Below are 14699 nucleotides of genomic sequence, written 5' to 3'. Positions count from 1 at the left end.
GCAGTGGCCGGATCTCAGCTCACTGCAAGCTCCGCCTCCTGGATTCACACCATTCTCCTGCCTCAGCCTCCCGAGTAGCTGGGACTACAGGCACCTGCCACCTCGCCCGACTAGGTTTTTTTGTATTTTTTTTTAGTAGAGACGGCGTTTCACCGTTTTGGCCAGGATGGTCTCGATCTCCTGACCTCGTGATCCGCCCGTCTCAGCCTCCCAAAGTGCTGGGATTACAGGCTTGAGCCACCGCGCCCGGCCTCTCTCAAACTTTTAAACATTGTTCACTAAACACTATTTTGGCATATTACTTAGAAACTTAACATTTTATTTATTGTAGTTTTTATTTTTGGAGACAGAGTCTTGCTGTGTCGCCCAGGCTGGAGTACAGTGGCGTGATCTTGGCTCACTGCAGCCTCTACCTCCCGGATTCAAGTGATTCTCCTGCCTCAGCCTCCTGAGTAGCTGGGACTACAGGCATGCACCACTGCACCCGGCTCATTTTTGTATTTTTAGTAGAGATGGGGTTTCATCATGTTGGCCAGACTGGTCTCGAACTCCTGGCCTCAAGTGATCCAGCCACCTCAGCCTCCCAAAGTACTGGAATTACATGTATGAGCCAACACGCTTGGCCAAAACTTAACATTTTAATATAATTTTATGTATTGCAAAGAATCTAGTTAGAATATGTAATGGATTATAGGAACTGTAGTATTCAACTTAAATGTGCCTCCTTAGAGCATGTTTTCTTGCCTTGTTCAGTGAAATATGCTGAACATAATATAACCCTTTCTTACTGACTCATTGTCATAGTTCTGAATATCTATTTTCAGGAACTGGTAAAGCTTATAGAAATGTTTACCTTTACCCTAACTGACCCAGTGCTCTTTACATTTTGTGCTTTTTGGTTTCTGTGTTTTCTTATAGTTGGAGTCTTTCACTTCTCTTGCTTTCAACTTACACATCCTATTTCTTATGCCTGCCTTTAGTGATATCATGCCCTCCTACTTCCTTCTTATTTTCTCCTTTGTTCTGATTTTTTAGCTAAATAAGCTTATTATTATTATATGTGAAGTAAATTAACTAAATCCTACATGGTGAACTGAAGGAGGCATCTTTAGGGATGTTCTTGTTGTAAAGTGAAAAGAGTTTTAATGCATACTAGAGATAATCTATTTTGCAACTTTGAGTCCTTTTCTTTCCTTTTTTATGATACTTAAATGAAAAGAGATTGTAGAACTTTTCAGTCATAAATTAAAGCTGAATAGTGATTAAGCAGCCAACCAGTTTAAAAGTATGAAATCACTTGTATTTCTTATTGTTTTAATTTTTCTTTCTGTTCTTGCCATGGAAAATTGACTAGTTATAGAAAGAAGGTGTCTTACGTATCAATGGCTTTGACTCATGATCTGAAGCAACAGTCAATTTGGTAACCAAAGTTTTATTAAGTTGAAGAAAAAAAAGTGAAATTAAATGTTTTTCAATTTATCACATAATTCTTTTATATTTCTTGCTGGTTTACATATAAAAATAACTACAAATCTATTTTATCATTGGTCTTACTAATAAATCACCTCTTCCCTAGGAGTTTAATTTTATTAATAACTGTGTTAAATAAATTACAGGGTGCATTTGAATTTTCAAGATGATTGTTTGAAAGTTATTGTTTCCCCCAGTGGTACCATTTGGTCATTTGCACCTCTCTTGTCCTCAGACCCTTCCTGCTGCACTCAGAGCCCTTAAAGGAAAGGCGGCAAGACAGTGTCTCACTGATGAATTGGGTTTGCATGTCCAGCAAAACCGGGCAATATTAGACCATCAACAGTTTGACTACATAATAAGGATGATGAATTGTACTCTACAGGTAATTTTGTAGTTCTTTCAGATTATTCCTCTCATTTGAGAATACTTTTCATTTTTCCAGAATATTTTGTAATTACCAGTATATCAGTTCTTGAACCTACCACAGCTAAAAGGATGAAGCGTCAGTATCTATATCATTTCTGTCAAATACTTTTTTATTACTTGGCATAAATATTAAGAGTTTTTTGTTCTTTCTTTGTTTTCTCTTTGAAAATGCTAGATTATTTTACTAGTTTTGTAATATAAGCAAGTTCTTTGAAAATGAAGTCGTCTTTAAAGCATTCAGTTGTATATTAATGTTGGTAGTCACATCAGCCCTTTTCAGTCAGTTTTCAGTTGTACTGTTCAGGCAGAGGACAATGAATGGTGGATAATCCAAATGATAAATGAACTACTCAATTAAGTATTTAAGTACTTTGTTTGTAAAGCACAACAACAAAATTTCCACTTGGCTTCAAAATATGTATATGATCTTTCAGAAACAAACTTCCCACAAAACAGTGAAGACAATTTAGGAGAAGCTAATAATCTTATTTCCTCATCCTGCCTCCCTTGTTAGATAGTTTTTGACACTGGCATTCTGCCAAGAGGTAATGTAAAGTTCCTCTCTCAAACATTTTGCCCAAGATGGAAATGTAATTAAATATTAAAACTGTGGGATCATCTGTGGGACTCCAGAAAAAGTAAATAAATGCATGTTAAATATTGGTACATTGGAAAGCAAGAATTATAGGATATAATTAATCAAATGTATGAATGAAACAAGGCCTAAATGAATGAGATTTATAAATGTGCATGGAATGGAAGACTCACTATGTTAAAGATATCAATTCTCCCCAAAACAATCTACAGAGACAATGCAATTCCTATCAGAACCTTAAATAGAAGAATAAAAGCCTTAAAACTACCAACATACTCCTAAAGAAAAACAACAAAGTGTAGCAGTTTACCTTGTCAGGTATCAAAAGTTTAGTTTCAGATTATATTACTTGGCCAGGCGCAGTGGCTCACGCCTGTAATCCCAGCACTTTGGGAGGCCAAGATGGGTGGACCACAAGGTCAGGAGTTTGAGAACAATCTGGCCAGCATGGTGAGACCCTGTCTCTACTAAAAATACAAAAATCAGCCAGGCATGGTGGTGGGCGCCTATAATCCCAGCTACTCAGGAGCCTGAAGCAGGAGAATCGCTTGAAACTGGAAGGCGGAGGTTGCAGTGAGCCGAGATCGCTCCACTGCACTCCAGCCTGGATGAAAGAGCGAAACTCCATCTCAAAAAAAAATAGTAATTATTATTATTATTAATATTATATTATTTAAGACAGTGTAGAATTGGCACACTCATAAACAGATTGACCAACAGAATAAAATAGAAAGCCCAGAAACAAATGCACACATATATGGAAACGTAATTTATGATAAAACTGGCACCGGCAGTGAAAAGAGCAGTTTAATTAATAGTGCTGGGACATGTACACATAATATACCATTGATACAAAAAATGCATACATACCTCCTACCACACACAAGAATCATTTCCACATGTATTAAAGACTTAAATATGGAGAGCCAAAAAAAAAGCTAATCTATAAGGCTTAAGAGTTTTCAAACATAGTACAGGAAATATCCTTATGACTTTGGGGTAGGGAAAGATTTGTTAAACTAGTCACGACTAGTGCCGGTGTTAAAAGATTGATAAATTTGACTACCTTAAAATTAAGAACTTCTGTTCATTAAAAGATAACATAAAGAGAGTGAAAACATAAACCTCAGAGTGAGAGGTTAGTGCTCAGATTACAAGAACTATAAGCCAGGCATGGTGGTGTGCGTCTATAGTCCCAGCTACTCAGGCAGCTGAGATAGGAGGATCATGTGAGCCCAGGAGTTAGGCTGCAATACACTATAATTGCATCTGTGAATTGCCACTGAACTCAAGCTTAGACAACTTATCAAGACCCCATCTCTTTAAAAAAGAAAAAAACCCTACAAATCAATATTTTTTCAAAAAGACAGCCTAATTCGAAAATGAGCAAAAGATTTAAGTGTCTTAATTAAAAGGATACAAAGGTAGAGCTGAGAATGGGAGAAGAGCAGAGTTTCTGAGCAGCACAGCGGCCTCCCCTCCTCTCTCCTCACCCCAGTCTCGCAGCCTACCTTTACCTACCTGCCTGCTCAGTGCCCAGAACACCTTCCACCATGACCACCTCAGCAGCTCCCATTTAAACAGAGGCATCAAGCAGGTGTACATGTCCCTACCTCAGTGTGAGAAAGTCCAGGCCATGTATATCTGAGTCGATGGTACTGAAGCAAGACTGCACTGTAAGTCCCAGACCCTGGACAATGAGCCCAAGAGTGTGGAAGAGTTACTTGAGTAGAATTTTGATGGCTCTAGTACTTTGAAGGTTCCAACAGTGACATGTATCTCATGCCTGCTGCCATGTTTTGGGAGCCCTTCCACAAGGACCTCCACAAGCTGGTATTCTGTGAAGTTTTCAAGTGCAATTGAAAGCCTGCAGAGAACAATTTGAGGCACACCTATAAATGGATAATGGACATGGTGAGCAACCAGCACCCCTGGTTTGGCATGGAGCAGGAATATAACCTCATGGGGACAGATGGGCACCCTTTGGTTGGCCTTCCAATGGACTCCCTGAGCCCCAGGGTCCATATTACTGTGGTATGGGAGCAGACAAAGTCTATGGCAAGGACATTGTGGAGGCTCATTACCGGACCTGCTTGTATGCTGGAGTCAAGATTGCAGAGACTAATGCTGAGGTCATGCCCGCCCAGTGGGAATTCCAAATTGGACGCTGTGAAGGAATCAGCATGGAAGATCATTTCTGGGTGACCTGTTTCATCTTGCATCGTGTATGTGAAGACTTCAGAGTGATAGCAACCTTTGATCCTAAGCCCATTCCTGGGACTGGAATGGCTCAGACTACCATACCAACTTTAGCACCAAGGCCATGCGGGAGGAGAATGGTCTGAGGAGGCCATCAAGAAACTAAGCAAGCAACAGCAGTACCACTTCCGCATTTTTGCCAGGCCTGGCACCTAATTGGATTCCATGAAATTTCCAACATCAGTGACTTTTCTGCTCTTATAGCCCATCATAGTGCCAGCATACACATTCCCCAGACTGTTGGCCAGGAGAAGAAGGGTTACTTTGAAGATCATTGCCTCTCTGCCAAATGCGACCCATTTTCGGTGACGGAAGCCCTTATCTTCCTGTGTCTTCTCAAACCGGAGTTGAGCCCTTCCAGTACAAAAACTAAGTGGACTAGACCTCCAGCTGTCAAGCCCCTCCTAGTTCTTCATCCCACTCCAACTCTTCCCCTCTCCCAATTGTCCTAATTGTAACTCAAAGGATGGAATACCAAGGTCTTTTTTAATTCCTCGTGCCGAGTTAATCTTGCTTTATTTGTTTGACTGAGATAGAGGGGTCACATAATTAATTTCTTCACATCTTTACCCTCCTTTTTTTCCCCATCACTGACGCTTTTTAGTACATTAGTGGGGAGGTGGGTAGTGAAACATAACCACTGCTTCTATTTAATGGGGTATGCCTGTTCAGTAAATCGCTTAGCTATCGGAACAGAGTGCATGTTTGCAGGATGGGGACTTTTTCTTTGAGGTACCTGAGAGGGGAAGGCCTGACTTAACTCTGGTTAGGTTAGGACTTCCCTTTGTGGGGGAAATGTTTCTTAAGAGGTTATAACCAACTTTTTTTTTTTTTTTTTTTTTTGAGACAGAGTCTCGCTCTGTCGCCCGGGCTGGAGTGCAGTGGCCGGATCTCAGCTCACTGCAAGCTCCGCCTCCCGGGTTCTCGCCATTCTCCTGCCTCAGCCTCCCGAGTAGCTGGGACTACAGGCGCCCGCCACCTCGCCCGGCTAGTTTTTTGTATTTTTTAGTAGAGACGGGGTTTCACCGTGTTAGCCAGGATGGTCTCGATCTCCTGACCTCGTGATCCGCCCGTCTCGGCCTCCCATATAACCAACTTTATATTAAAATTAGGGATTAAGCGTCCGGGCGCGGTGGCTTAAGCCTTGTAATCCCAGCACTTCTGGGGGCCAAGACGGGCGGATCATGAGGTCAGGAGATTGAGGACCATTGCCTGGCCGCAAACACGGTGCAAACCCCGTCTCTACTAAAAAATACAAAAAAAAAAAAAACCAGCCGCGGCATGGCGTGGCGGGCACCTGTACTCCCAGGCTACTCGGGTAGCTGAGACAGGAGAATGCTCTAAACCTTGGGAGGCGTAGCCTTGCAGTAAGCTGTGACGATCTGGGTCCACTGCCACTCCAGCTCTGGTGTCGACAGTAGCTGAGACTCCGTCTTCAAAAAAATATAAAATAAGGTTCAAAAAAAAAAAAGGTTCTTTTGCTTGGTCCTCTATTTATCACACAAAACTGAGTAGTATTTTTATATTTAAATGTAAAAACAAGGGTTGGGTGCGGTGGCTCACACCTGTAATCCCAGTACTTTGGGAGGCCGAGGCAGGTGGATCACGAGGTCAGGAGATTGAGACTATCCTGGCCAACATGGCGAAACCCTGACTCTATTAAAAATACAAAAAATTAGCCAGGCATGGTGGCAGGCGTCTGTAGTCCGAGCTGCTCAGGAGGCTGAGGCAGGAGAATCGCTTGAACCTGGGAGGTGGAGGTTGCAGTGAGCTGAGATCGTGCCACTGCACTGCAGCCTGGGTGACAGAGCAAGACTCCGTCTCAAAAAAAAAAATTTAAAAACAAGAAGTTTATATATATAGTTTTGTGTCTTATGTTTGTTTTGCTAAAGGAAAACAACATACAGGTCACGGTGTACCAAATTCGAGGCAAATAGTCTAGATCGAAATCAAGTAGCCCCTTTTGAGTAAGGAATGAGGAAAGTGGTGCTTGAAAAGTTGTTGATTTGCGGTTAGTCCCTCATGACCACTTTAGGGTTTCTGTGCCCTGCCCACCCTCTGGAGAAGACGAATACTGGTCAGTTAACAGATGACATGTTACTAGCAGTCACTTGATCCCCATGGCTTTAGTTTAAAAGACATATACTTGTCCACATGGGTTTACAGGTAAGAGTTAGCTGGTCAACTTGAGCATGTTACTGATAGAGGGGATATTGGGGTTATTTTCTGGTAGGAATAACATGTCGCTAAAGCAGGCCTTTTGATATATTAAATTTTTAAAAAACAAAATAGAAGTTTAGATTTTAAAATCTAAATCTGTAGGGTTTCTAAGTAATTTTTACAGAATTGCTTGTTTGCTTTAACTGTCTCCTTCTCCCTTTGCTCTTGAAGGATATGGGGACAGGGCTAGAGTCAAAACACTTGAAATTTTGTATCCCAATGTCTTTTCTCCCAGTGTGAAATATTCCATTCTTTTGTTAAGACTACTGAGGAGTTATTTTTTTCTTTTGTAATAAGAAACAAACCCCACCTTTTTCTCTACATTTCCCCTACCATTCTCTGGTTTTTTGTGTTTGCTGCAGGGGACCAGCTGTGGTTTTCTCTTGCCATGATGACTTCTAATCGCCATGTACAGTATGCTCAAAGTCAGACAACTCCTTACTGTAAACAAATTGTGTAACTGCCCAGAGCAGCACTTAAAAAAAAACCTAAAAAAAAATCCCCAAAAAAAAAAAAAAAAAAGATATAAGGAAACCCACTTGGATAATAATTGAAGAAATGCAAATTAAAACTATAAGGAGAGCCTTTTACACTCACTATTTGGCAAGAATTAAAAAGTCTGATAATATCAAACAAATGTTTAGAACAAATAGAGTATATAAACTCTGCTAGTGAGCGTGTAAGTTGGTATAGCTACTTTAGCAAATTTAATAAGATATGAGAAATAAGATAATTTGTCATTATCTTATAAAGCTGCATATGAAGCATACTCTATCACCTAGTGATTTCATTCCTAGAGGAACTCTTGCCCACATACCTCAAGAGACATGTACAAAAATGATAGTGTCAAGATTGTTCAAAATAGCAGAAAACTTGAAATGACTCATATGCCAACCAGCACTAGGATGGATAATTTATAATATCTTCTTACACTAGAATATTTTTTATCAGAGAAAATAAATGAACTGCAGTTACAAGGGATAATGTAGATGAATCTTAAAGGAGATAATTCTGTACAAAATTAAAAAAAATTCAGTACTGTCATGAGTTACAGAAAATAAAAGAAAAAAGAAAAAAAAGGACAATTCAACTATAATATGGTTCCACTTTACACAATTCAAATGCATGTTATATACTATCTAAGGATATTTAATGATACAAACATACGTGGCAAAAATATTTTTAAAAAGCTAAGGTAAGGCCGGGCGCGGTGGCTCAAGCCTGTAATCCCAGCACTTTGGGAGGCCGAGACGGGCGGATCACGAGGTCAAGAGATTGAGACCATCCTGGCTAATACAGTGAAACCCCGTCTCTACTAAAAAATACAAAAAACTAGCCAGGCGAGGTGGCGGGTGCCTGTAGTCCCAGCTACTCGGGAGGCTGAGGCAGGAGAATGGCGTGAACCCAGGAGGCGGAGCTTGCAGTGAGCTGAGATCCGGCCACTGCACTCCAGCCTGGGTGACAGAGCAAGACTCCAACTCAAAAAAAAAAAAAGAAAAGAAAAGAAAAGCTAAGGTAATAAGAAACAAAATATTTAAGAAAATTACCTCTGTTCGACACAGAGGAAGAGCAGTGAACATGGGGATCTTCCAGTGTAATGGTAAAATTCTATTTAGGTACATGGGTGTTCATTGTATCATTCTTGATAACCTTGTAGCTTATGCATATTTTATGTCTTAAAGTACTGACTGCTATTAGATTTTTTACAGGACATATTTATCTTCTCAAACTCACATCAAACAGTTTGTAGATTGTATAAGTTAATTGACAAGTTAGGGAATGAGTCACTTTTACTGGATTTCTTTAGAGTATGGATATTCTCTATTTCTTTAGAGTATGGATATTCTTTAACGTGTGAGACAGTAGATATAATACTTTATAATGACAAAAATCAAAAACAACCTAAATGCCTACCACTTGGCTAGTAATTAAATATGGTGCAACTCTTCTTTAGAACACTGTTCAGCTACTAAATAGAAACAAGTAGATCTACATATGTACTGATATGGAAAAATTTCTACTATATATTGCTAGGTAGGCAAAAGGGAAGTTACATAAAGTAGGTATGAATCTATTTTTGACCTAAAATTATATGTATGTATGTATGTATGTATGTATGTATGTATGTATGTATGTATATGATAGTAAAAATCTGGAAGGATATTTACACTAAACCCTGTTAAGATTATCCTGATAAGAGAGATACCAATGATTATCTCTGAGATATGGATTAGAAGAGTTTTGATTTCCATTTTAAACCATTCTCTGCTTGAAACATACACATATAACTACATTATATAAGATATATAACAAGTGTATATTACTTTTATGTTTCGAAAAAAGTCCTCAGTTTTTTAGAAAGGAAATTTTAACATCCTATGAGAAGAACTTGCCCTAAGAAAAGGCCCCGTCTTTTGTTACTTTATTACAGTTACTTTGTTACCATTGTTATAGAGAATAAAGCAATAGAATTAACAGATTAAGGTCTCTAGAAGTCCTAAAGTCAGGTGATTTCCTGATTCCCCAATAATTGGAATTAAAATTACAAAACTATTTTGGAGCTTTTGCTATTGTTACTTTCTGTGCTGTTTATTAGCTGAAGAACTAACTTTTAAGACTTTCTCTAAACTTAATTTTAGCATTTACGATTATGGCACTTACAGAATAGCAGATACCCTTAGGCTACAAATATTTTTCATTTGAATAATCATGTTTCTAGAAACAAAAAAGACATGGAGTTTTTTTGCAGCTTTCAAATACAATTGATTTACTCAGGAGTTGTTTGAAAAAAACCAAATAAATTTGGATTGAGGGGCACTTAATATTTTATAATTCACTATTTCGTATATACATAAAAAGAGATCCTGTGCTTCATTAAGCACATGCTGTTGTTGAACGTTATATAGAGGCCCTTCCCAGTTATGAATGGGCTTATATGTGATGTTCTTACTTTAATGTGTTATTTGTTTAATGTGTTGCCCACTTGGAATTTGTTAGTATTTATATTCTTGATGCAACAACATGCTTATCAACAGGGATTTGACATGACATTCTGAACATATTTTTACAAAAGCATAGAGTTTCAAGGCAGAGTGGCCAAACATCTGTGTTGATGTTTTAAGAAAGAAACATTAACTAAATGAACTAATTTTTAGGTAGTGATTCAAAACTTTGGTAATTTTGCTTTTCATGACCTAGAAGTTATTCTTCTGTCTTTCCTGTCCACAAGGGAAAATTAAATGGAACATGAGTACTGCCAAAAGGCTGTTTATCAGGTTATTTCAATGCCAGTGTAATTTTTTACAGCACTGTTTCATAGAGGTTATAGACTATTCCTACATATCATTTCATTTCAAAGAACTGATCATATTTTAGTATTTTTTGAAAATGAGATTACTAAAATCTCTCCAAAATATCATGGCCTTAACTTACTTTGTCAAATATACAGTTAAAGCTTTTATATGTCTAGATCCTAGCTAAGATCTTTTGAGAATAAATTATAATTTGAAAACACAGTGAAGTCTTCTATTTCCAGCATCATGTTAAATTGCATATACTATAAGGAATCCTCTCACTAACATAGAAATAGATCTCAGAAACAAATATAAACCATTATTTTGTCACATTGCGTCTCCCAAGAAGAAAAGAAAATCTCTAATATATACCTCCTTATACTCTGAAGAAAAGGACAAATAGAGAAAACCAAGCCCTGAGCAGTTAGCAGTTGGGGCAATCATATTTGTGAGTACACCCGTGGCCTCTATAAGTCTTGGCCATCTGGTTGAACCTGAAAGTTTTGCATCAAGCTGGAACACTGGAAAAAGAATATTAGAATAATAGTCTCCAATCTCATTCAGGTTGCTGTGAATGCCATTAATTCATTCCTTTTTATGGCTGAGTAGTATTCCATCATATATATAAGCCACGGTTTCTTTTTTTTTCTTTTTTCTTTTTTTTTTTGAGACAGAATCTCGCTCTGTCACACAGGCTGGAGTGCAGTGATGTGATCTCGGCTCACTGCAACCTTTGCCTCCCAGGTTTAAGCAGTTCTCTGCCTCAGCCTCCTGAGTAGCTGGGATTACAGGCGCATGCCACCACATCCGGCTAATTTTTGTATTTTTAGTACAAATGGGGTTTCACCATCTTGGCCAGGCTGGTCTTGAACTCCTGACCTTGTGATCCACCTGCCTCGGCCTCCCAAAGTGCTGGGATTACAGGCATGAGCCACCGCGTCCAACCCAATATGCCACAGTTTCTTTATCCACTCATTGATTGATGGGCATTTGGGATGGCTCTGCATTTTTACAATTCCAAATTGTGCTGCTAAAAACATGCATGTGCAAGAATCTTTTTGGTATGACTTCTTTTCCTCTGGGTAGATACATTGCTGGATCAAATGGTAGTTCTACTTTTACTTCTCTAAGGAATCTCCACACTGTTTTCCATACTAGTTTACATTCCCGCCAGCAGTGTAGAAGTGTTCCCTGTTCACCGCATCCACACCAACATCTATTATTTTTTTATTTTTTGATTATGGCCATTCTTGCAGGAATAGGGTGGTATCATATTGTGGTTTTGATATGCAGGAAAGAGCCTGTGTTTTTGAAAACTGAAGAATATTTCTATATTAGTGAGTATAGTGTAGAAATGTGGTTGGAGAAGAGATGAGAACAGTAGATGGAGTAACCTATGATTAAAGTAAGCAGATGGTATATATGTGTTAATCTCTGCTACCACCGAAAACCCCATTATAACAAAAGTAAACCACTTTAAAAAAATATATAAACCCACAGGCAAAACAGGAGAGGAGACAACAGCAACATCTTAGAAACTAGAAAGCTGATAGATGAGTGATCTTTACTTAGCAGACCCAAGAAAGCCTTTTCCTAAGTAGCAGCGGGAAAAGCCTTGAAGCAGCCCAGTTTACAAAACCCCAAAAGGCTCAGGAATTAGTAGCATCATGTATCTCTTGGAGCAGAAGGACAAGGTGGAGCCAAAACATAAAAATAGAGGATTGGTTGAAAGCTGCTTAAGATTCTGTTGTATTCCCCCTCCTAGATCCTTTCTTAATTCGGTATAAACAGCCAGCTGCCTCTCCTTTACCATGGCAAAAGATTCGATGTTTGTTTGTTTGTTTGTTTGTTTGTGTATTTATTTTTATGAGAGAGAGGCTGTCATTGGCCCGGAAGATACTAGGTCTGGTTGAGGGAAATTCTGTCTTGCTGTAAACAAGGAGGTTATGTGAATGCCAAATACTGAGAATGCCAGTGGGCTTTCCGCCTTCAGCTTCCAGAACTCTGGCAGCCTACCCTCAAGGCAAGAGATTGTAAACCTGTTCTCTGAGAAATGTGACCAGCCAAAGAGAAAAACACTTTGTTAAAGATGTGGAGATTGATGTTTTTCAGTAGAGCAGCTCTCCCAGGCCATACTATAATGAAGCTGTCACTCAACAAGTTTCATCCATGTGGACATTATTTTCTTTTGTCATTCTTTGGTTTACTTCTCCTTTCAGGAAATGACCTAAACAGAAGGGACCATCAAACCAAGTCAGTTGCTGCTCCGCACCATTGTTCCCCCAGTCTGCTTTGATTTTCCATTTTTCCTTGTAGAAGAACCATTCAGTCAGCATTTATAATTGTCCTATCCTCTTCCTCTTGGGTGCCTGTATCACTCTGTACTGCCTCAGATAATCTCAGCTTTATTTGTCCATGAAACTGGGTAAGCCACAATCATGGTTGCCCTCTGGAAATAGACTTAAATAAATTAAGTACATTTTTGAAATCACACAACTAGTAAATTAAAGCGATGAATTCTAAATGAAAATCTGGTATTTTCATTTGCCTCTTGAGATCCATCTTTAGATCTTCTCTCAGTCTAAAATACTCCCTACACAATCTTACTCATCTGCATTACCGTCTCTTGCTTCTGCCTTCCAAATCTCAAGCCTAAATTCATCTCCTAAATTATTCTGCTACTGCACCAACTTCTTAACTGATCACCCTACCTCCATCCTGACCCACTTCTATAATATAACTGTTCTCCATTTCACCAAAGTGATACTCGTATATTTCAAGTTGTACCTCGTCACTTCACAATTTAAAATCCTTTGCCTTCAGAGCAAATTCTGATCTTATCTTGGCCCCTGCCTATATCTATAGTCTCATCATTCACTGCTGCCAGTCCCCAGGCCTTACACATCTATTACCTTTGTTTGGAACACTGTTTCTTCCTCCTCTCCTTTCTCATCCCTGCTCCCTCAATCTTTCCTTTCCCTTGGCCAACTCCTCTTCATCCTTTAATTTCAACTTGGATGTCATTTCTTCCTATAAGCTTTCCTCAGCCCATGAAGCCTGGATTGGTAGCCACTCTGTGCCTCTACTTCTTCTTGTACTTCCCCTATACTATCCATCATGATCCTGCAGTAGCACTTACCACATATAATGATATTGCCTGTTGACATCTGTATTCCCGTTTTGTCTGGCATGGAGTAATAGTCTCACTAAAAATTTGATGAATTAATAAATGAATGCATTGCAAGTAGCTGCTTACCTCAGCTGGTTAGAATTTTAGTCCCTATACTGAGTTTCTATCCCTTCACAGGCCAGTAGCTTTTGCCCCTTTCTTGGCTATAATCTAATCATCAACCCAAGCCAAGCTCTATTCACCTTTATGTCTTTGTGTACAGTAATCTCTAGGTTAGAGAATGTTGATGGATGTGTTGATAATTCATGACCTAGCTTGAAAGTAAAACTTAAAGTTTATATACAGCTGGTCAATATTGTGCCAGTGGACAGTAGTGTCATTGATATATTTAAAGTGCAAATGTTCATACTGCCGAGTTACAATCACCATAGCTAAAGCTTACACATCTGTATTGTTTTAATGTCCCACAAGTAAATTTGATACATACCTAGAGTTGAAATATCAGTGTCCTGTTATCTGGAGTAGTCATTTTTAAAACTTTTCATGTTCATTTCTGGGCCTCATCATCAGATGTTCTGATTTGGAAAGTTTGGGAAGGGGTAGATGAGAGCTAACATTTGAAACTTTTCAACAGTGAAATGAGCAGCTTTATAGAAATGAAATCCCCATCTCATAGAGTGTGCCATCAAACACTCTTATAGTCATTTCTCAGGAAAGCTGTAAAGGATTTCTACATTGTCAGGGAGATTGGACTAAGTGCCCTCTAACATGTCTCCTCCTCTGAATTTCATGATCTCAGGACACTTTTATTTTTTAATCCCTGCTTACGAGAAGCATTCCTGGTTCTCCAGTTCATAACACATTATCATCTTTGGTCCCTTCCTTCTTTTATTTATTTATTTATTTGTTTATTTTTATCAGCATGCTCCCAATCTCCCTCAAGTGTTTAAATGTGCTTGTTTAATTGACAGATAAAATTGTATATTTATCATGTGCAACATGATGTTTTGAAGTATGTATATATGGTGGATATTTTAATGTGTTCAATGTATTATTTTCTATGCAGGTGTCCTTGAAAAATGTATGTTTTTTAGTACACATGTATTTTAATTTATGTAAATGGTATGTTATGTATTTCATTCTGTTTATGTCTTTTGTCAGTCAGCGTTATGTTTTTAATAAAACGTGAATCTCGAGTAAATCTGATTCCAAAATCAGATCGATACAATATAAAGAAAGGCAAAAAAGCCCCTTTTTCTTATGAATGTAAATGCATAACTCTTTTTTTTTTTTTTTTTTTTTT

The 14699-nt window shown here is 38.6% G+C and overlaps 1 protein-coding gene and 1 pseudogene across 1 annotated transcript in view; both read left to right on the top strand.

The window, feature by feature from the left end:
- LOC108512630 (myotubularin-related protein 13-like) overlaps window positions 1-2005 on the top strand; it is a 329858-nt gene extending 327853 nt beyond the window's left edge. The window contains exon 16 of the mRNA XM_017847959.1: window positions 1706-2005. Coding sequence (XP_017703448.1) covers window positions 1706-1867 — 162 coding nt within the window. The 3' untranslated portion in view covers window positions 1868-2005. The remainder of the gene's footprint in view (window positions 1-1705) is intronic.
- LOC108512619 (glutamine synthetase pseudogene) lies at window positions 1969-5126 on the top strand (annotated as a pseudogene).
- The last annotated feature ends 9573 nt before the right edge of the window (window positions 5127-14699 follow it).

This window comes from Rhinopithecus bieti, unplaced genomic scaffold (assembly GCF_001698545.2).
Source record: "Rhinopithecus bieti isolate Rb0 unplaced genomic scaffold, ASM169854v2 scaffold_30862, whole genome shotgun sequence".
NCBI lineage: Eukaryota > Metazoa > Chordata > Mammalia > Primates > Cercopithecidae > Rhinopithecus > Rhinopithecus bieti.
The sequence above is the reverse complement of the archived record's forward strand: the minus strand, read 5'-3'. Positions and strand labels throughout refer to the sequence as shown.